This window comes from Stenella coeruleoalba, assembly GCF_951394435.1.
Source record: "Stenella coeruleoalba genome assembly, chromosome: 15".
NCBI lineage: Eukaryota > Metazoa > Chordata > Mammalia > Artiodactyla > Delphinidae > Stenella > Stenella coeruleoalba.
In genome coordinates this window covers 84,956,095-84,977,876 of record NC_137161.1, presented here as the reverse complement: position 1 = coordinate 84,977,876, position 21,782 = coordinate 84,956,095, and the positions used below count along the sequence as shown (strand labels likewise).

At 54.4% G+C, this 21,782-nt stretch overlaps 1 protein-coding gene across 1 annotated transcript in view; it reads left to right on the top strand.

The window, feature by feature from the left end:
• Positions 1 to 21,562, top strand: part of SDK1 (sidekick cell adhesion molecule 1) — an 816,979-nt gene extending 795,417 nt beyond the window's left edge. The window contains exons 41-45 of the mRNA XM_079943718.1: positions 119 to 283; positions 3,273 to 3,410; positions 5,858 to 5,978; positions 6,352 to 6,481; positions 20,711 to 21,562. Coding sequence (XP_079799844.1) covers positions 119 to 283; positions 3,273 to 3,410; positions 5,858 to 5,978; positions 6,352 to 6,481; positions 20,711 to 20,956 — 800 coding nt within the window. The 3' untranslated portion in view covers positions 20,957 to 21,562. The remainder of the gene's footprint in view (positions 1 to 118; positions 284 to 3,272; positions 3,411 to 5,857; positions 5,979 to 6,351; positions 6,482 to 20,710) is intronic.
• The last annotated feature ends 220 nt before the right edge of the window (positions 21,563 to 21,782 follow it).

The window sequence follows — 21,782 nt, the reverse complement described above, 5'->3', positions numbered from 1 at the left end:
CCCCGCAGCTCACCCAGCCTCCGGCTCACATCCGTCCCCAGGGGAGGGAGCTGGGAGCTGAGGGCAGGGTGCGCATCCACGCACAGGCGCCCTGACCTCTGCTCTCGCTGCCCTGCAGATGAAGGCCTGTGGGACATGTTTGTGAAGGACATTCCGCGGGGCGCCACGTCCTACACTGCCAGCCTGGACAAGCTCAGGCAAGGAGTGACCTACGAGTTCCGGGTGGTGGCCGTGAACCAGGTGGGCTACGGGGAGCCCAGCAGCCCCCCTGCTGCCGTGTCAGGTAGGAGCCCTGCGGGAATCCCGGGGCGATGCCCCTCCTTCGGGGGCAGGGAGGGTGACCTGGAGCCATGGTGACGGAAGGAGGGCCGGCGCGCGCCTCGCGAGGAGCTGGGAGGACGGCGCGGGCCCCGCGCGCTCCGCACTCCCGACCACGCTGTGCGCCAGCCGTTCTGAATTCTCCTCTCTCCCTGAGCACCGGAGCCACCAGCTCCAGCCAGGCAGGGTCCCCCCAGGGAGGAGGCTTCCCAGGCAAAGTGGAGCCCAAGACCCTCCATGAGGGGACACGACCTCACTGTAGAGCCATGGGCTGGTTTTGAAAAGCAAAGCTCGCCCCCAGCAGCCACCAGGGAGTGCGTTAGCCCTTGACACGCGGTCATGTCCTACGGGGGCCCCGGTGAGCCCTGTGCCTGAAGTGGGAGGTGCCCGCCCCCCACCCTGCTCTGGGTGGAGCAGAGCACACGGGGAGGCCAGGCTCCCTTTCCCAGAGCTCGAGTGTCAGCGGCGACAGACTCTGTCCTCACCAGTGACGTGGCAAGGGGTGTGGCAGCTGGGGGTCAAAGTGACTGCCCGAAAATCAGGAAGGGCTTCTCGGAGGAGGGAGCCCGGGTCTGGGTCTTGAAGGGTGCAGGGGGGCGGCTGCAGGGAAGGAGAGCCTGGGACGGGGCAGAGGAAGTAGCAGGTGAGGAGCCCAGTGAGGACCAGCGGGCGGGGAGGGGAGGGCAGGTGAGGCTGGTCCCAGGTACGCGTGAGGAGCGGGTCTCCACCCCGCCTGCGCCTTAGGGTCACCCCTCGGGACTGCTTAGGAAACAGCCACGCAGGGCCCCACCCTGGGCGGCAACTGCATCGCCGGGGCGCAGGTCTGGGCTTGGTGATTGTCTAGCTCCGCAGCGGCCCTTCGTGCAGCCAGGATTGCGAGCCGGGCTGTAGAGGGGTTGAGTGAGGGCTGGCCACTGGAGGTCATCTGCACAAGGGAGCAGGCCAAGTCCGGGCCAGAAGCCACGAGAGCTTTCCTTCCAATCAAGACAATTCTGTTTCCCTTCCCTGCAGTCGCATTTGTTCAAGCCGCTGACTGCACTTGTTCAGATTGAAAGCATCCTTCATCCTTTCCTGGTCGTGAGTCTGGGGGAAGGGTAGCGTCTTGGGAGCAACATGAATCCCAGGGGCGCTCAGTGAGAGGGGTCGCAGGAAGGACCCGGGCACCACTCGCTTGTTTAACGAACAGTACGTAGAAAAGTCAAATTTTCCTCGCTTCCTTCATCTTTATTAAGAAAATTGTAAACACACCCCAAAGTAGAGAGAATAGAATAAGGCACCCCCAGCACCCATCACCCCAGTTCAGCAATTCAAGATATGCCTCCCTTGGTCCATGAGCAAGAACTCATTAGAGAGCAATTCCAAACAAACGCACAGAGCTTTTCACGCCACACGCGCGTCGCCGGTGGCAAAGGCTAGTTCCTACGTGAGCACGCGGATCTGGCCCTCGGGGTCACGGGGCGCCGTGGCTGGACCGCTCCTCTGAAATCCGTCGCACCCCCGCGCCGGCCTCGGCTTCCAGCTGGTCGGCAGTCCGCTCCTCTCATGGTTTCGAGAAGCCAGCAGGCCGTCCGTCCCCTGCCGGCACCCCTCAGGCCCCGCTGTGCAGACCGGGGTTGGGGAGCCCGGCCCGGGGCTGGAGTCCTGTAGCCGCCCAGGCCTTTCTGCCCAGGCCTGCTCTGCGCCACTGCCCAGAGGTCGGCTTGGACGTGTTGGCCTTATTAGATGGAAGACTTAACGTACAGCCTGAAATCCAGCTCATGTATTTTGGATTTAAAGTGCTCCCTGGGCTGTTACGTGATCCAGAGCAGACGTCCCCCTCGTTCCCAGGGTGCACACGCTTCGCGTCCACCCAGTGAGGTATTTAGCATAAGGGAGAGGTCTTTTCTGGGGGTTTCTGCTCCTGGGAGCCAGACCTTGGGCTCCACCTGTAATGGGCTTCCTGTTCCGTCCCTCACGTCCGATGCCCTGAAATAGGGAAGCTCGTGGAAGGCACGAGTGGGACCCCAGGGCCATCCGACACGTACCGAGAAGCAATTCCCATTTTTCTCGTCTTAGTAAACAGAATAAAACATGAGGAAGACGATCCTTCTTCAAAGCAACTTTCAAGTGAAACCTTTTCTGTTCGTTCTGGAAAAACGTTATCGAAGGGGGGCCCGTTGTTCGGCTCAGGTTTGCTGGAGGATCGAAATAAATAAAACACAGCCCAGCCTCCGGGGCTGGGGGCCCTGATGCAGCGGAGGAGGCCGACAGGTGGTCAGGCAGGCCCACCCAGCCGGAGGGTGCGAGCAGAGGTTCCTGGGCAGGTGTGGGAGGGTCCAGTGCTCGGCACGGGCAGGGCTCGGGTCACGGGGTTCCCAGGCTTAGACTGACCGCACCCCGAGGCCAGTAGGGGCAGCACTGAGGCCTTTTAGGAGGGGCCGACTTCCCACCTGAGAATGCTCTCTGTGATGTCAAGGGTTTGAGCACAACGGGAAGAGGCGACACAGTTGAGCAGTGGTTCCGGTGGCCCAGGCGGCGGTGGTGGTGGCCTGGGGGGTGGCAGCGGGGATGGAGGTGGCCGGGGGACTTGGGGGCTGTCTGGGAGGGAAGCCCCAGCACTGGGAGAGACGAGCAAACCCAGGCGCTTTTGTTCCTCCCTCCCTTTAACCCAGACGACATTTGTAAGCAGATGAAATTGAGAGAATATAAACACGATGGCCAGGGTCCAGGACAGTGAAGTCTCTGGGCTGGGAGCGGCAGGGGGGTGGTGGGGGAAGGGGGGGACAGGACCCTGGGCCCAAAAGAGACGGTGGAACCAGAGCCTTGTCTCTGGGTCGGTCTGCCCACGACAACCCAGCCCAGGCAGGGGGGTTTACCCTCCCCGTGCCCGGGGCTGCCCCCGAGCCCTCCCCTCCCCCGCTCACGGCAGGGACGGAGCTTCTGTCCCACGTGACCGTGCCCGTGTCGCCCTTCAGCTCAGGTGGAGGCCCCGTTCTACGAGCAGTGGTGGTTCCTCCTGGTGATGGCGCTGTCCAGCCTGCTCGGCATCCTGCTGGTGGCGTTCACCCTGGTCCTGCACGGCCAGAGCAAGAAGTACGGGAGCTGCGGCCCAGGTGGGACGGCGCCTGCCTTTCCCCGTCTCCCCACGGGGGAGCTCTGGAGCTGAAACGTTTGGGGCTTCCCTCCTGGATCCGGGGTGCCCACATCCACATTCCATTTCATTCGATGAAACAGGCACAACAGACATCCCTTCGGAGGCAGCAGGTGCAGGGAAACAGGAGCTCTGGACCTCGGCCACCAGATTCTGTCCCAGCTCCGCCCTCAAGTGGGCCTTTGGGTCATTTGGCCTCTGTGAGTCTGTTTCCTCATCTGCACTGTTGCTCAAATGCAGGAGTATTTTGTTAAGCGATGATTAGAGAGCGGAAAGCGTTAAACAGATGAAAAATCTCACTCCAGTATCGTGAGGACAGTGAGTGGGGCACGTCTCAGGCATTCGGTGTGGCTCGGGGATGGTACAGAATCGTGTCTGTGGCCCAGCGCTTCTCACTAACACAGGGTGAGCACCTGCCTTAGGTCCCGCATCGCAGCTCCGAGCCCTCTGTGGGTCAGAGGGTCCCCGGTGTTCCCAGCACAGCCTGGCGTGGCGTTGCTAAAGGAATCACCGTCAGTAGAGAAATGGACAAACCAACCGCAAAAGGGCCCATACAGTGTGACTCCGTTTACAGAAAGGTCAGGAACAACCTAGTGAATGGATGTTTCTAGAAGGCAGGATGGTGGGTGTTCTTAGTGGAGAAGTATAAGCAGCGAAGGTCCGTGAGGGAACCTTACGGGGTGCTGGGAACACTCTGATACCTCTGTGAAGCGGGGGCCAGCAGATCCCCCGACCCCAGCCCCCAGCACCATTATCACGGCACCAAAAGGGTTCATCAAACCAGGCACCTAAAGTGCCTGCCATTTGCTTTTGTAACATTAAGCCATTCATCCCTCCAAGAAAGGATTTATTTTTTTCTGTATACATTCACTTCTAACAAGTGTTCGTAAATCAGATTTTATTCCTACGGGATTTACAGAGTATGAATGGCATGTCATTTTACTGAGCTAATGCTATTACAGAATCCTATGTCTGGCGCAGAGAAAATCTCCCCGCTTTCACTCTTCTTCTCCATCTGGGAAACAGACCTGAAAAGTCCGATCTGACCCGCAGCTTCTGATACTCAGCCTCACCCTGGAGCATTCATTTAATGTCATCATTGAAGCCCAGGGGGAAAGAAAACAGAAAAGAAACACTTGTCTACCAGCATGTCCCCCTGCCTGCCCAGGAGACGCACAGAACCTAAACCTTTGCCGCTGCAGCCTCGTTCTAACCCTGCTGCATGATCCTGCTGCCTCGTACAACGTCAGAGTCCCCTTCCGATAACAGTTTCCACCTGCTCGCCTCCCATCAACCCAAATTCCTACTCACAAGCAGCTTCCTCTTTCATTCACCACTCTCTGTGTTCTGCTGGTTTTTCCTCGTTGCACACGAGTAGAACATTAAGGTGAGGCGAGGGCTGTGGGATCCCCAGCAGAGAGGACCCTTGTGGTTCAGAAAGGCTGGTGAATTTTACAGACACACAGGGTGCCCCTGGTGTGTGCTCGGGCAGCGTCCCGGGGGCTGGGATGTAACTAAGAGCGTTATTGTGCGAGCGTAACTGGGTCTGTGCTCCAAGAGTTTATAGTCCGGTAGGAAGACAGACAGATGACCACAGAGAACAAGCCAGCGCAGGAGAAATGCAGACGTGGTGACGGCACCACGGAGAGAAAAAACACAGGGCGAAGACTTCAGGGTCCAAAAGTTCTCTCTGGTCTCACGACCCTTGAGCTGTGACCTGAAGGAGGGGGTGAGTGATGAGTCAGGAAGATGGCTGGGGGAGGGGCTCCCAAGGTGGGGGAGGGAGAAGGGGGGTAGACCAGCCCGAGCAGAGGGACAGCCGTGAGGACACACCAACTCTCATGCCAAACGAGGTCGGAGCCACCGGGACCTCTTCCTGTCCTCGAGTTACGTGTAACTTTGGCCGGCTAATGTATTTTAGAATATGTTTTGATATGTATTTATAGACTTATTTTAAGTGGTTTTCAGTTACATTCACAGACACCTGTGACCATCATCACCACAGTCAGTTCTGGAGCATTTTCATGGCCGCAGAAAGAAACCCTGCACCCTCTAGCTGTCACCCCTTATACAGTTACTCTCCACTTGCTGTCTTGTCCTATGACTGTGAGGCTTTTATTTTGAAATGTATTGAATCTTTAATGTCCTCAACGGTTTACAGAGTTCACGTATTCTGAGAGCTCTTTAATAAAATACTGATCAAAATACTCGGAGTTTGGTGTCGAGCAGAATAAACACCAAAATGCAAACGGCATTTTGCTGCGGGGTTGACGTGCAGCCTCTCTCCGCAGCCTGACCCTGCCTGTCTGGTGGGCTGACGCAGGCCGGCCGGGCCCTGGGCTCCGCCCAGCAGGCCATCGGGGAGCAGCTTACTGAAGCATCTGTGCTCGTTCCCCCGTCCGGCTTTAGGTAAGAGCATCTCCAACATGGAGGAGTCCGTGACCCTGGACAACGGGGGATTTGCCACCTTGGAGCTCAGCAGCCGCCACCTCAACGTGAAGAACACCTTCTCGAAGAAGAACGGGACCAGGTAGGGCTGCGACAGCTCCAGCCCCCATGCTGCCTCCACCTGAGGACCCGCTCGGCCGGGCCCACGCCCACGGGCCCCCCAGTGGGGCAGCGCCGGGGGGGGGCAGCGTGTGGGGAGTTAGGGACGTTTTAAAGACATTTCCAGAGACAGAAAAGAAGGGCAGGTCTCAGGTGCAGGGACACGGTCTCGGGAGATCTCCCGGCCCCAGACGGGGCAGGCGTCATGCGAAGCTGCAGGGGGCTGCGAACTGTTTGCATTGGGGGCCAAAATGATGCCAGAGGCGGTGGATTTCTCCCACTCAGCCTCGAAGCAGGCCAGAGGGTGGATCGGGAGGCCTCAGTGGGGGGGTAACAGGTGTCCCCGTCCCGCCCAGGTCCCCGCCTCGGCCCAGCCCCGGCGGACTACACTACTCAGATGAGGACATCTGCAACAAGTACAACGGTGCCGCGCTGACCGAGGGCGGGACCCTCCAGGAGAAGTCAGGGGACGCCACGGAGTCTGAGGTGGGTGCCTGTTACACGGGGCCCCCGCCCTCCCCAGGGGCCCCGCTTCCCCCACAAGCGCCCCAGTCGGTCTCTCACGTTCACGAACAAAACCAGTTGAAGCAGCCGGTAGAGAGCTGGGGCCCGGTCAGTCCTAGACTGTTTGGTTTCAGCAGTGCTGAGCCTTGACAGGGATGAGACTCACCAAGCTCTTTGATGGACGCGCAGGCCCGCCCCACCCCTTGGCATTCATGCTCTAAATCAATATTTAATCTAAGACAAGTCTCACCTTCCTTCTGATCTGAACTCAGGCCTTACTGAGCCCTGAGGCTCCATAGAATGGCGTCTTCTAAATGGTGGTTTGTGTACGCGCTCACGGTGGGACCGGGACAGCAGGGCATGGCAGGGTGGTACAGCTCGCTCCGTCGGCCCCATGTGCTCTGTTCACAAGGACGCCGGGCCCCCCGTCTGTACCGTAGCCGTGGGCACGGGGAAAACAGCAGAAGCAGCGCTGCACACGTTCAGAAGGAACATCTGTCTACGGTTGAGGGGCTGTAGGTTTTCAAGCGAAAAGCTGCAGACGCCGACCTGCCTCTTCCTGATACGGAAGCCGCAGCTTGTACCAAAAGCAGCACATCGGGAAGGGGCAGCTCCGCCGTCCAGCGCGTTCTGGCTCAGCGATTAGAGACAGTCACCAGCACGTGCCTTGATCCGTCCTCGGTTCCTGGGCCTGCCGCGCTTAGACCGTCAGGCCTCGCGGATGGTGTTCACAGTGACCGGGCGTCAGCTGTGCGGGCTGCGCTCTCCACGGTTCCGCGTGTGCTGGGCACTAACTGGGCGCCTGCTCTGGGCCGGGCACGCTCGTTCGACGCTCACACCAGCCCTGCGAGGTAGAGCGGTTCTCGTCCTTGTTCACACAACAAGCCTGAGGCCAAGGTCGCCCCACATGCAGGTGCTGAGGCTGGACGCACACCCACACAGCCAGCCCCCCCGAATGTGTCCAGAGCTTACTGACCCCCGCCCTCACCATCTCCTGCAGCCCAGCTCCCAGGCACCTGTGGCCGTTCCCAGCGCTGTCAGGACTGGATTCACCAGTTCTGGACTCTTTGTTCATGAAAGCATTCTCAGAACGGGCTGATAAGAGGCATTCAGTCTGCTGCTCCTCTCACACATGCGGGTGTTTTGAGATTCAGATTTCAGCTGATTTGCGTGGAGGACTATTAAACGCGTGCAGGCACTGAGCTAGGCATATGCACACACGCATACGTGCACACGTACACGCGTTCCTAAGTCCATACACGTGGACACACGTGGAGGAAGGAGGCAGGGAGGGAGGACGGCGGGGGGAGGGGAGGAGAGGGACGTGGAATCCACAGTACGCCCTGCCAGGAGGTTGTTCGGGTCCTCACGTAACAGATCAGAGCCGAGGCTTGACGAGGCTTTGTGTGTGTGTGTGTGTGGTGCACGGGCCTCTCACCGCCGTGGCCTCTCCCGTTGCGGAGCACAGGCTCCGGACGCGCAGGCCCAGCGGACATGGCTCACGGGCCCAGCCGCTCCGTGGCATGTGGGATCTTCCCGGACCGGGGCACGAACCCGTGTCCCCTGCATCGGCAGGCGGACTCTCAACCGCTGCGCCACCAGGGAAGCCCTTGACGAGGCTTTAGAACGTCTTCCCCAGACACACACTGATGGGCCTCGGGCTTGCAGTTCCATCTCTCCTGCCAGACCTGCTGTGCAGAGCTGAGCTGTCGTAGCCCCGGGACGTGTGGCTGAGTGAAGGGGGGGCCTTGACAAGCCCTGTGCCTGGAGGAAGGGGTTCCTTCTGTGAGTCTGACAGATGCTTTTTGGTTCAAGAAAGTTGATCAGAGCTGTGGATGCTCTCTCCACCCAGGATTTTCACCTTGAATCTGGGGCTCCAGGCCCCCCTGAAGCCTGTGGTAGTCGCCTCCAGTGAAGGCCCCGTGGAGTCCAGGCTAAGAACTCGCACGTCTGGGCTCTCTGTGTGCTCCTGGGTTCTCAGGTAGATAGGATGAGGCCCATCTTTCTTCCAGAATTCTGTGCTCCATAATCTTGCTGGGTCCCGACGTTGACCCTTATGATTTGGGAGAGTTGTAGGCAGATGCGTGGGATCCCAACAGAGGGATCTTGGGAGTGCCAGCTCCAGTGGGAGCACTTCCTTTGAACCACATCTTTTAAACAACCAGACTGAGATGTAATTCACATACCACACAAGTCACCCGTTCGCCATATTGGTTATTTAGGGGTGTGTGTGTTTTAGTTTCCTCAGATTTATGAGCTTCTCAAATCTTCTTCTGTTACTGATTTTTAATTTCATTCCATTGTGGTCAAAGAACATACTTTGTATATTTTCAGTCCTTTCACATGTATTGAGCCCTGTTTGATGGCATAGCATCTGGTCTGTGCTGCAAGAATTCACTTGAAAAGGGTGTGTTGCTCTGCTGTTGCTGTGTGGTGAGTTTCGTGTGTGTCTGTTTTGCCTGGTTGATTTGTAGTGCTGTTCAAGTCTTCTACACTCTTATCTTCTGCCATCTGCTGTACTGAAGTCTCCAACTATCATTGTTAACATTGTCTATTTCTCACTTCATTTCTGTCAGTTTTAATTTCATGTATTTGCAGGCTCTGTTTCTAGGTGCATATATGTTTATAACTGTTGTATCTTCATGATGGATAGACCCTTTTTATTAGTACAGAGTGTCCCTCATTGTCTCTAGTAACAATTTTGTCTTAAAGTCTATTTGGTCTGATATTAGTACAGCCAACTCCAGTTCTCTTTTGGTTCCCGTTCACATAGTGTATCACTTCCATCCTTTCACTTTCAACCTATTTGAATCTTTGCATCTAAAATGTGTCTCTTGCACGCAGCATATAGTTGGATCATGTTATTTTATTCATTCTGCCAATCTCTACCTGTTCACCAGGTTGTTTAATCCATTCACATTTAATGTAATTACTGCTAAGGCAGAATTTACCTCTGCCATTTTGGTGTTTGCCTTCTATAAGTCTCATATCTCTATTTCTCTCTTTTTCCTTTGCTGTCATCTTCTCTTTTGAGTGGGTATTTTCTAGTGTACCATTTATAGTGATTGCCCTAGTATCAGTATTTGCTTCAGATTTATACTAAATCTCTATATTTCTGTATAGATCCATTCCCTCCTCCCCTCTTTGTGTTATTATTATACATATTAAGTCCATATATGTGGCAACCCCAAGAATGCATTTTTATAGGTATCCTTTGATAGAATTTTATGTCTTTTAAAGAAGTTGAGAGAAGAAAGGTGAGCAAGTATCTATTTAGAGTTTACCATTTTAACCTTTTTATTTACTATTTCTGGTTCTCTTCATTTCTTTATGCCTCTTTGCACAGCTATTGTTAAGTATGTTACATTTCTATATATTATAGGCCCAACAATACAATTATATACATATTATTTTATGAAATTCCTATTTAAATCAGATAAGAGAAGAAAGGAGAACAAATAGGTAATTATACTGTCTTTCATAATTCCCTATGTAATCACCTTTGTTGGTGCTTTTTGTTTTTTCATGTGGATTTGAATTACTCTCTGGTGTCACTTGCTTTCGACCTGACAATCTTCCTTTAGTGTTTCCTGTGAGGCAGGTCAGCTAGCAATGAATTTTCCTGTTTTTGTTTATCTCAGAATGTCTTTATTTCACCTTCATTTTCAAAATAGTTTGTTGAATGTAAGATTCTTGGTTGACAGTTTTCTTTCAACACTTTGAATGTGTGACCCCATTGTCTTCTGTCCTCCATTTTTTCTGATTAGAAGTCAGCTGTTAATATTATTTGAGTTCGGTTGTTCTGGTTAAGTCATTTTTCTCTTGCTGACTTCAAGAGTTTCCTTCTGTCTTTGTCTTTCAGAATTTTAACTATGATGTGTCTGGGTGTGAATCTTGTTCCGTTTATCTTACTTGTGGTTTATTGAGCTTGTCAGGTGTGTAGACTTTTTTTTTACCAAGTTTGGGGTGTTTTAAGTCATTACTTCCAGTATTTTCTCTGCTTCTTTCTTTCTCTTCTCACCCTGGTACTCTCACTATGCTTATGTTGGTACACTCGGTGTATTCTCACATTTGGTGGGTGCTCTGTTCTTTTTTTTTTTCTTATTCTTTTTTCTGTTTGTTTTTCAGATTGCATAATCTCTATCATTCTATCTTAAAGTGCACTGAGCCTTTCCTCTGTCAGCTCAAATCTACCATTGAGTCCCCCTAGTGAATTTTTAAATTTTGGTTATGGTATTTTTCAACTCTAGAACTTCTCATTAGGTTCTTTTTAAGTCATTTCTGTCTCTTTATTGATATTCTCTACTTGGTGTGGTAGTGTCAGCATACTTTAATTCTTTACACACGGTCTCCTTCAGTTCTTTGTTAAAGTCCCCTACTATGAATGTGTTACTGTCGATTTCCCCTTTTATGGCTGTTAGTATTTGCCTTATGTATTGAGGTGCTCCTGTGTTGGGTGCATAAATATTTACAATTGTTATATCTTCTTCTTGGATTGATCCCTTGATCATTATGTAGTGTCCTTCTTTGTCTCTTGTAATAGTCTTTATCTTAAAGTCTATTTTGTCTGATATGAGAATTGCTACTCCAGCTTTCTTCTGATTTCTATTTGCATGGAATATCTTTTTCCATCCCCTCACTTTCAGTCTGTATGTGTGCCTAGGTCTGAAGTGGTCTTGTTTTTGTATCCATTCAGCCAGTCTGTGTCTTTTGGTGGGAGCATTTAATCCATTTACATTTAAGGTAATTATTGATATGTATGTTCCTATTCCCATTTACTTAATTGTTTTGGGTTTGTCATTGTAGGTCTTTTCCTTCTCTTGTGTTTCTTGCCTAGAGAAGTTCCTTTAGCATTTGTTGTAAAGCTGGTTTGGTAGTGCTGAACTCTCAGCTTTTTCTTGTCTGTGAAGGTTTTAATTTCTCCATCAAATCTGAATGAGATCCTTGCTGGGTAGAGTAATCTTGGTTGTAGGTTTTTCTCCTTCATCACTTTAAATATGTCCTGCCACTCCCTTCTGGCTTGCAGAGTTTCTGCTGAAAGATCAGCTGTTAACCTTATGGAGAGTCCCTTGTGTGTTATTTGTTGTTTTTCCCTTGCTGCTTTTAATATGTTTTCTTTGTATTTAATTTTTGATAGTTTGATTAATATGTGTCTTGGCATGTTTCTCCTTGGATTTATCCTGTATGGGACTCTCTGCGCTTCCTGGACTTGATTAACTATTTCCTTTCCCATATTAGGGAAGTTTTCAACTATAATCTCTTCAAATATTTTCTCAGTCCCTTTCTTTTTCTCTTCTTCTTCTGGGACCCCTATAATTCAAATGTTGGTACATTTAATGTCCCAGAGGTCTCTGAGACTGTCCTCAGTTCTTTTCATTCTTTTTTCTTTATTCTGCTCTGCAGTAATTATTTCCACTATTTTATCTTCCAGGTCACTTATCCGTTCTTCTGCCTCAGTTATTCCACTATTGATCCCTTCTAGAGTATTTTTAATTTCATTTATTGTGTTGTTCATCATTGCTTGCTTCCTCTTTAGATCTTCTAGGTCCTTGTTAAATGTTTCTTGCATTTTCTCTATTCTATTTCCAAGATTTTGGATCATCTTTACTATCATTATTCTGAATTCTTTTTCAGGTAGACTGCCTATTTCCTCTTCATTTGTTAGGTCTGGTGGATTTTTACCTTGCTCCTTCATCTGCTGTGTGTTTTTCTGTCTTTTCATTTTGCTTATCCTACTGTGTTTGGGGTCTCCTTTTCGCAGGCTGCAGGTTCATAGTTCCCATTGTTTTTGGTGTCTGTCCCCAGTGGCTAAGGTTGGTTCAGTGGGTTGTGTAGGCTTCCTGGTGGAGGGGACTGGTGCCTGTGTTCTGGTGGATGAGGCTGTGTCTTGTCTTTCTGGTGGGCAGGTCCACGTCTGGTGATGTGTTTTGGGGTGTCTGTAGCCTTATTATGATTTTAGGCAGCCTCTCTGCTAATGGATGGGGCTGTGTTCCTGTCTTGCTAGTTGTTTGGCATAGGGTGTCCAGCACTGTAGCTTGCTGGTCGTTGAGTGAAGCTGGGTGCTGGCGGTGAGATGGAGATCTCTGGGAGATTTTCGCCATTTGATATTACATGGAGCTGGGAGGTCTCTTGTGGACCAGTGTCCTAAAGTTGGCTCTCCCACCTCACAGGCACAGCAGTGACTCCTGGCTTGACCACCAAGAGCCTTTCATCCACAAGGCTCAGAATAAAAGGGAGAAAAAATAGAATAGAAAAGAAAGAAAGGAAGGAAGGAAGGAAGGAAGAGAATAAAATAAAATAAAGTTATTAAAATAAAAAATAATTATTAGGATGGGATTAAAGGAGCCGCTGATTGGGGGCTCTGGCTCACTCAGGCCAGGGGGGAGGGAGGGGCACGGAGTACGGGACGAGCCTGCGGCGGCAGAGGTCGGCATGACGTCGCACCAGCCTGAGGCGTGCTGTGCGTTCTCCCGGAGGAGTTGACCCTGGATCCCGGGACCCTGGCAGTGGCGGGCTGCACAGGCTCCCCGGAAGGGAGTTGTGGATCATGACCTGTGCTCGCACACAGGCCCCTTGGGGGCGGCAGCAGCAGCCTTAACGTCTCATGCCCGTCTCTGGGATCCGCGCTTTTAGCCGCGGCTCGCGCCCGTCTCTGGAGCTCCTTTAAGCAGCGCTCTGAATCCGCTCTCCTCGCGCACCAGGAAACAAAGAGGGAAGAAAAAGTCTCTTGCCTCTTTGGCAGGTCCAGACTTTTCCCCTGACTCCCTCCCGGCCAGCCGTGGCGCACTAACCCCCCGCAGGCTGTGTTCACGCCGCCAACCCTAGTCCTCTCCCTGCACTCCGACCGAAGCCCGAGCCTCAGCTCCCAGCCCCGCCCGCCGCAGAGGGGGAGCAGACAAGGCTCTCGGCCTGGTGAGTGCCGGTCGGCCCTGATCCTCTGTGCGGGAATCTCTCCGCTTTGCCCTCCACACCCCTGTTGTTGTGCTCTCCTCCGCGGCTCCGAAGCTTCACCCCTCCGCCACCCGCAGTCTCCACCCGAGAAGGGGCTTCCTAGTGTGTGTAAACCTTTCCTCCTTCACAGCTCCCTCCCACTGGTGCAGGTCCCGTCCCTATCCTTTTGTCTCAGTTTATTCTTTTTTCTTTTGCCCTACCCAGGTACGTGGGGAGTTTCTTGCCTTTTGGGAGGTCTGAGGTCTTCTGCCAGCGTCCAGTAGGTGTTCTGTAGGAGTTGCTCCACGTGTAGATGTATTTCTGGTGTATCTGTGGGGAGGAAGGTGATCGCGTCCTACTCTTCCGCCATTTTCTCTCGAAAACCTCCTTCAGTTCTTTGAACATATTATAATAGCTACTTTCAAAGTCTTTGCCAATATTTGGGGCTCCCCAGAGGCTGCCTGCTTTCTTTCCTCTGTATGGATCACACGTTCCTGTTTTTGGAAAACAGCTCACTTTCAATACTATATCGTATCAACTCAGAATACTGATATTCAGCCCCCGCTGGTTGTGGTCATTGTTGTTCGCTTATCTGCTTATTTGTTTAGTGACTTGCCTGGACCAGTTCAGGGACGTCCGTTTCCTCAGCAGTGTATACCCTCCGATGTCACCCCTCAGAGCTGCAGCCTTGGGCACACGTGCAGTTTCCCTGACAACCAGGGATGACCGGTCTTAGCCAGGGTCCCCTTGTCTCTCGTTCTTGCCTCCCTATTAGGATTCTGGGTTGTCTCCCACCACGGGTATCACGCCCAGCTGTTAACCTCCACTACCTGCTAGCTCTATCATTTTTGACAAAGCTCCAGGGTATAAATTACCCCATAGTTTGATCCAGTTACAACCCAGCCCTTTTGCAGTGGCAGGATGTTGTTAACCTTTGAATTTTTCTCTAACCCCCGAGAGGGCTCTCCTTCGCTGTGTCTTTGCCTGGTTCTCGCTGCTAAACTTCTTGGCCGGTTTATTATTACTTCACTTGTTGCTATCGTGGAGCTGCCAGTTTCCTCTCAATTTCTCACCCGTGTGGTCGCTATTGTTTCCAACAATGCCCTTAGGCCTGCTCTGGTCCAAATACAGACATTCCCCTCGGGCAGAGCAGGGGAGCTCTCTATTCTTAAGGACTGACTCTCCCCCTAGCAGGACCTCTGTGTCACAGCACCAAAGCTGAAGTGGGGCCAACAGCCCTCTTCTCCATAGTGACGCACTTGCTGAACCAGTGGGGTGCTGGGTGGAGACGGCAGCCCCTGGTCATCTGGGCAGTGTGGAACTTCTTCCGTCCTGGCCGGCTGGGGTGGGGGCGATCAGGGCTCAGTATTCTCGACCTGCTGTGCCTGACGCACATCGTCCAGCCTCCCAGCGAAGGCTGCGTGAGGGAAGGAAGCCCAGTTCTCTTGGCCATACCTGCCTGGCATAGAGTTCTGCACTGTGGAGCTGGGGGCGGGCAGTTGGATGAGAAATGCCGGCAGCTTCCTGCTCCAGGTCGAACCAAATTGCTGGACTAGGGGCTGGGTCTTCTTGGCCACATGTGCTCAGAGTGGAGCTTCTGTCACCCTGGGCTGAGGGGCGGGGGGGGGGGGGGGGGGGGGGGGCAAATCATAGGTCAAGTGGCTCAGAAGCTTGCTGGTTTTAGTGATTTTAGATTTTCTGCAGTAAGTCTTCCCCCCTTTGCTATATGCCCTTGGCACCAATTCCAGGGACTCTAAACGTTTATAAGATCATTTTCCCCAGTTAAATCATTGTTCCACTAGGGAGAGGACCTGCTGGCTCCTGTGACCGTCCTGGAAGGATCTTTGTATTGATGATTGGTTGACTGGGGCGGGGTCTCCTGACCTCCCTTCCTGTCCACCCGCTCCTCCAGATCCAGAAACCCTATGAGGTCTTGGCCGGAAGAGCTCTTTTGCAAAGCTAATATTTCACTAAAAAAAAATAGTGATGCCATCCTTTTCTCCCAATTTTCAGAAATATTGCTCAAGTGAAAATTCTAAGAATCCGTTCACAGGTGCACACCAACCTGACTGATCAGAGTTGCTCTGAATTAGGCCATCAGCGTCACATGACACGTGCCGTGGCTCTCTGTGTACCTCTGTTTAGGAAAAAGAGGCTCTGTCTCTGTCTTATCGCACAGATGCTTCTGAATTACATCAGGCCTACTGTTCAAATCGCATCTTAAAAATTGTTTTCGAAATCCAAGGAAACAGTTTTCAAGATCTCTCCTCCAACCAACTTAGACCAACCCCCTCCTGCTTAATTAATTCCCTAATAATGTTTGAGCCTTTCATCTCGCCCATATAGTGCCCACAGTGCTGAGATTATCTCTATTAGCAGCTTGCCAGGCGTCCATGCACCTTTAGAAACTCTCACAGCCCGTCTGCCAGCACATCCAATCACAGGCTGGCCTTCTACGGTTTCCTGGGAAACCAACACACAACACTATTTCATTATCACACAGGAAACTTAAAAAGAAGACCCTGCAGTGTTTCCTTTGTGTCAATAATTCTAAATCACTAAAATACATCCTCATGAAAAAATAATAATGTCATATAAACAAAAAGCAGGGCAGGCAGCAGAAGGACGAATGGCATTTTAATTCAGTGCCTTCTTGTGAAGGCAAAGGCAAGACCTGAGCAGGAGCCAGGAGGCCCCGCCCCCGCCCCCGCCCTCCCCCCCCCCCCCCGCCCCTGCCCCCGCCCTCGTGTGTCATGAGACCTGGGTACGCTCTCACTCTCCCTAAATGAACAGGAAGAAGCTAAAGGAGCAGCTCTTAGTCTCTCCTCTCCTTTCTGCACCATGGTTTTGATCTCTCACAGTGGCGTTTGGGACCACTCGGCTGGACCTGCAGCCCTGCTGCTCAAGGCTGCCAGCCGCCCAGCTTGGTCCCCACATGAAGCACTCTGCTCTTCAGATGCAGTGGGAAAAACCCCAGGGCAGGTTCTGACTGGCTCAGCTCAAGCCGCACGCCCACCCATTAGCCAGTCACTGCTTTCTGAGGGTCAAGCCCTTCAGCCCATGTCACAGGGAAAGGTGGGACAAGGGTCACTTCCTTCAAAGGGTCACACTTCAGACGCAAACACTGGGACATCACTGTGAGCTGGACAGCCGACCCCGACTGTCTCCTGCCAGGGCCTCTTAGTGCCCACATTTGTCACAGGCCTAGAGGACACATAGCTACTAGAGGTCTCCAGTGGAACTACATTTTGTTAATCACGTGGACATACACATGAGTGTGGGACACGTGATGTGTTCATTCCCGAAGCAGCGCTGGACATACTCTGAGAAGTGCTGGCTCCCGCAGGAACGCAGAGCCTCCTTCCAGGCCGCCCCTCGTCCCTCGGTGACTGTGAACCCGGCTTCCCCACATCCTGAACAGCTGCAGGAGGGGGGACAAGGGTAGAAAGAGGGGAGAGAAGTGCCCCGGGACACCCCCTGGGTGTGGGACGTGTTTATAAAACGAGTGACCGCCGCATATGATGGCCTTTCCATCACTGGAGAGACCTGGTGTGAGACCCACCCATGGAAGTGTCTCTAACCTTTTATACAGCTGGGGTTGAAGGCGGCCCCGAAGGGTTACTGAGAAGCCTCTGTCTCTGCCACCTGGGCTGCGATGCCAGAGCTGGGTCTGCCCCCACTCTGTCCCCAGCCAGTATGACCCTGACATGGTCACTGCCTCTGTGGGCCTCCATTCTCTCCAACACAAAATGAGATGGAACCCAATCGCGACTTCTCACATTCGTCCTCACGTGGTTGGGACGGTGGGTGGGGAGGACCCCAAACACTGAAGGGTGAAATCTTGAATCTTAACGTTCAGTCTTCAGCTCATCATAAACCCTGACCCCGTCTGTGAAACCAGGAGCCATATTGCTGTCGTCCAATCCTGAACATTCCGTGAATTCCTCGTGAGGAAAGAGGGCTTCGGTGTCTTCCTTCCCCTGAGCTTCAGGAAATTTAGAACCAAAATCAGTGTCTGAAGAAGTGACAGACCCAACTCAGGGACTGATAACAGATTCCTCAGCTTCTCTCCACGAGCTCTGTCCTCCTTTCTCTGAGTTTACACAGAGCTTGGCCTCGTAAGCCCCTCAAGGCCTCTAGAAAACAGATGAAGATGAATCTTAACCACCCGCCACCCATGCAGGTGCCTGACCTCTTATCTGAAAAAGATGCACTTTCGAGAACTGCGCGTTTCTCAGGTTGGGGCCGAGTCCCGTATCGGGTCACATCCCCAGCGGGGCCGGGGGGCACTCTCGCGGAACCCACTCGTGTTTCTGCAGCAACCCCTGAGGACATCCACACCGGACGGCCTCCCAGCAGTTCAGCTCGGGGTCCGCGGCACTTGAGCTCGACGCAGGTCAGGCTCTGCCTCCAAACAAGTTGCAAAAACAGCCTTTGGTTTTCAGAGCATCACGGGCTTGGGACTGACGACTAGGGGGTGGTGAGCCTGTTCAGCTGCTGTGCAGGAGGGGCTTGGGGCCGGGAACCCCGAGGCCTGGGTGGCCAGGCTCAGGGGAGGCTCCCACGCCGCCCAGGGCCCACACAGCCCTTTTTCATCCATAAGCCGGAATCCTCACTCCCGCCTCGCAGGGTCATGGTGCAGCGACAGAGGTGGCACGAGGCTACTCTGTTGTGAGCAGTGTCCACAGGAAAGAGGCTGTGCTGCCTCTCGGCATCACTGTCCAGTGACGGAGGAGCTGTCCTCCCTCTGGGACGTGTTGGGAGGGCGCTTTTGTCAGCCCCCGTTTCCAGGAGCTCTGCCTCAGCCATGTATGATGTCACAACACAGATGGTTTACATTTAACGTCCTGAGAATTCCCAGATCTGTGACTCACCGTTGCTACTTTATGTAAATATTCCATTTAGAGCGAGGGTTTCAGTCTGTGTCTGAAAAAATCCCAGAAGTCTCTGGCTCCACCGTATGCACACGAGGGGTGTCTGCACAGCCAAGAGGCCACCCGCTCTCACAGCACAGAATGCTGCTCCCCAGGTGAAGGCCGGAAGGCGACTGTCCCCTCCTCCCCTGCCCGCACCCCAGCCTGGCCACTGCTCAGAATCCTCCCAGAGCCTCCAGGGAATACACGTTCCAGGGCCCCATCCCAGACCCACTGAGTCAGGAGAGCAGAGCGGGAGCCGCCACCCAAGAAGCTGTGCTCTTCCAAGACTTCCCCGGAGATTCTGAGCCAGCATTAGGGGGACACTCAGTCCTTTATACCACCCAGGCCTCCGTCACCCTGCGGGGAGAGGAAAAAGGGCAGGTGTGACTGAACCCTTGACGGCTCGGCCCTGGAGCCCAGCGGGGAGGCGCCCTGCCCGTGGGCGGCTGGAGTGTGAGGGACCAGCCAGTCACCTGCCCACTGCCCACGGCGACCTTCACCTGGCAGGGTGCCCCGCGAGGGGAGGGGCTTTACTCGGCCACGATTCCTGTCCCCTCCCTGAACTTGAAAGGCCGGAAGCCACCGTGCCTGCAGACCCATTTTTGGCACATGGAAGGTGGCCTCTGTGAGGTCCGGGGTAGCAGGCGCGGGGAGGAACCCCTGTGCTTTCAGGGTCTGGGGAGCGTCTTGGGTGCGGGTCCTCACAGCAGAGCCCGGCCAGCCTGGGTACCATCCCCACCCACCAGGGGGCAGGAAGCTCCCAGGAGTCAGGGGAGGGGCCCCGGGACCGCCTGGCAGGTCTGGGACAGGGGAACCGGGAGCCCTCCCTGCTCTGGGAAAACACTTCGGCCTCCACTGTCTGGATCAGCCGACCTTCCAGCACTGAAAATCCACTCCCAAGACCACACAGTACACGGCACAGAGTTTTACTTCAAGAAAATGAACATAGAAACGGTGCGGGCTAAATGCTCTTACTAGAAACTGCTGCTTTGTTTTGTAGAAAGAAAAGGGGGGAAAGACCCTCAGAGGGACTGATCTTGAGCCGTCAATGGGTGGCCCACTTCCTCCACCAGCTGCTCGGCGGCCGCATGGTGAGGGGTCAGGTCCCTCAGTGCCTGGAGAGGGAGGGGCCCGTAGCACTTCAGACACCACGACACCACGTTCATTTACGGTGTCCTTTCTTGGCAACCTCCCCTCGGAGATCGGCATGGACGTGACATTCCCTGGAAATGTGTGTCCCATGAAGGACAGACCTCCTCCTCACCCCCTCTCAAGCTCAGGATGGGATCCCATTGGTCTGTGGGAGCCTGCGTCACGGTCTTGGGCAGGCTATGGCCCCTAGGCCTTCCACATTCCCGTGCTCTTCTGTACTCTGCACTGCGAGGATACACACCATCCCCTTGAGGCTGTGTAGACCTCTCCTGGGTGGGAGATGGGGTGTAGACCTCTCCTGGGTGGGAGTGCTGTGTAGACCTCTCCTGGGTGGGAGATGGGGTGTAGACCTCTCCTTGGGTGGGAGATGGGGTGTAGACCTCTCCTTGGGTGGGAGATGGGGTGTAGACCTCTCCTGGGTGGGAGATGGAGTGTAGACCTCTCCTGGGTGGGAGATGGGGTGTAGACCTCTCCTTGGGTGGGAGATGGGGTGTAGACCTCTCCTTGGGTGGGAGATGGGGTGTAGACCTCTCCTTGGGTGGGAGATGGGGTGTAGACCTCTCCTGGGTGGGAGATGGAGTGTAGACCTCTCCTGGGTGGGAGATGGGGTGTAGACCTCTCCTTGGGTGGGAGATGGGGTGTAGACCTCTCCTTGGGCGGGAGATGGGGTGTAGACCTCTCCTTGGGCGGGAGATGGGGTGTAGACCTCTCCTTGGGTGGGAGATGGGGTGTAGACCTCTCCTTGGGCGGGAGATGGGGTGTAGACCTCTCCTTGGGCGGGAGATGGGGTGTAGACCTCTCCTGGAGCACGAGTGCAATGCAGACCCTCCGGGGACGGGCTCAGGCACAGTGATGGGTTGGGGAGCAGAGGCTCAAGGGCAGTGAGACAGCACATTGCCTGGCTTGGCGCAAGCTCAGCCCGGGTCTCTTGGGGGGTGGTCCGGGGGTTCCGTGCGCGGCTTGTGTGGAGTGTAGGAGGTCTGGGGTGGGGGAAGTGGGAGGAAACAGGTGACCGGCACCATCCCACCGTGGGCGGCCAGTACTGGTCCCCTTCCTGGCCCTTCCTGTTCCCCGCTCAGCCCTGCTGCCCACGGCCACGCTCCCGCATAGCTCCCCCCGTCTGTGACCGCCCCAGTGTCCACGGGCCCCCTGAGCTCCCCTCAGCCCCCCGGCCGCCTGGCTGACGCCTCGCTGTCCATCCGTCTATCCGCAGGGCACCGAGTCCGAGTCCGAGGACGCGCTCCCCCAGCACTCCTTCGTCAACCACTACCTGAGCGACCCCACCTACTACAACTCGTGGAAGCGGCGCGCGGGCGCGGCCCCGCACAGGTACGAGGCGGTGGCGGGGGCCGAGGCCGGGCCAGCCCCGCGCGCGGTGGTCACCACGCAGAGCGCCGTGTTCGCGCCCGCCGCCCACGGCGCCCGGACTCCGCTCACCGGCTTCTCGTCCTTCGTGTGAGCGGCACCGACCCCGCGGCGACCCTTGTTAAGACAGTCAGCTCTGGGAACTGGGCTCCAGCTTGGGTTTAAGAGTATCTGACGCCTGATGATTGATTTTACCCACTTGCGAACGCGAGATTGCAATTAGGAAAGTTTTTTTTTACTGGCTTTTTGTAACATCGCTGCAGGAAGCGGGTTTCTTTGTTTTTCTTTTCTTTTTACGAGAAGGTGTGTTTCACTGGTGCAAGGGCTCGTCACCCCGACCTGGGAAGACCTGAGCCCTCGGGACCCGGGCTTCTCCATTCTGCGCCGACTAGGAAGGCTGGGGGGTGGGAGACGGGGGTCCAGGGAGGCCGCGCCTCTTGCAGGCCGCTCCCTTCTCTTCTCTAACCCCTGCCTGAGAACCAGCGGCCCGCCTGGGGCTCCATCCCACCGTCTCCGTCTCCGGCGTGCGAAGAGCATGTGTGTGACCCAGGCTCAGGGCCTCCGGACCCAAGGGCGTCCATCTCTGAAATGTTCTCACTCGGCAGTTTGTAGGCGAGGAATCGGCTTTAAGGTTCCAGGCCGCGGGGCCACAGATTCCAAGGTTCCGTTCGGCGTCCTTCCAGGGGTGAAATATTCGCGGCTCCCCCTTCCTTTCTTCCTTTCGACCTCGCAGCACAGGAGCAGGAAGCACCCCTGCTGGGAGCCACCGCCGTGGCCCTCGGCAAGCTCGCTCCTTCCCTGACAGCACAGCACACGGCCAGCCCGCCAGCCCGAGCGAGCGAGGCAGCGGCTGCAGAATCGCTCGCTGTGTTACGAGGTGTGCATTGTTAACCAGAGTATTTTTAAAATCTTTTTATCTT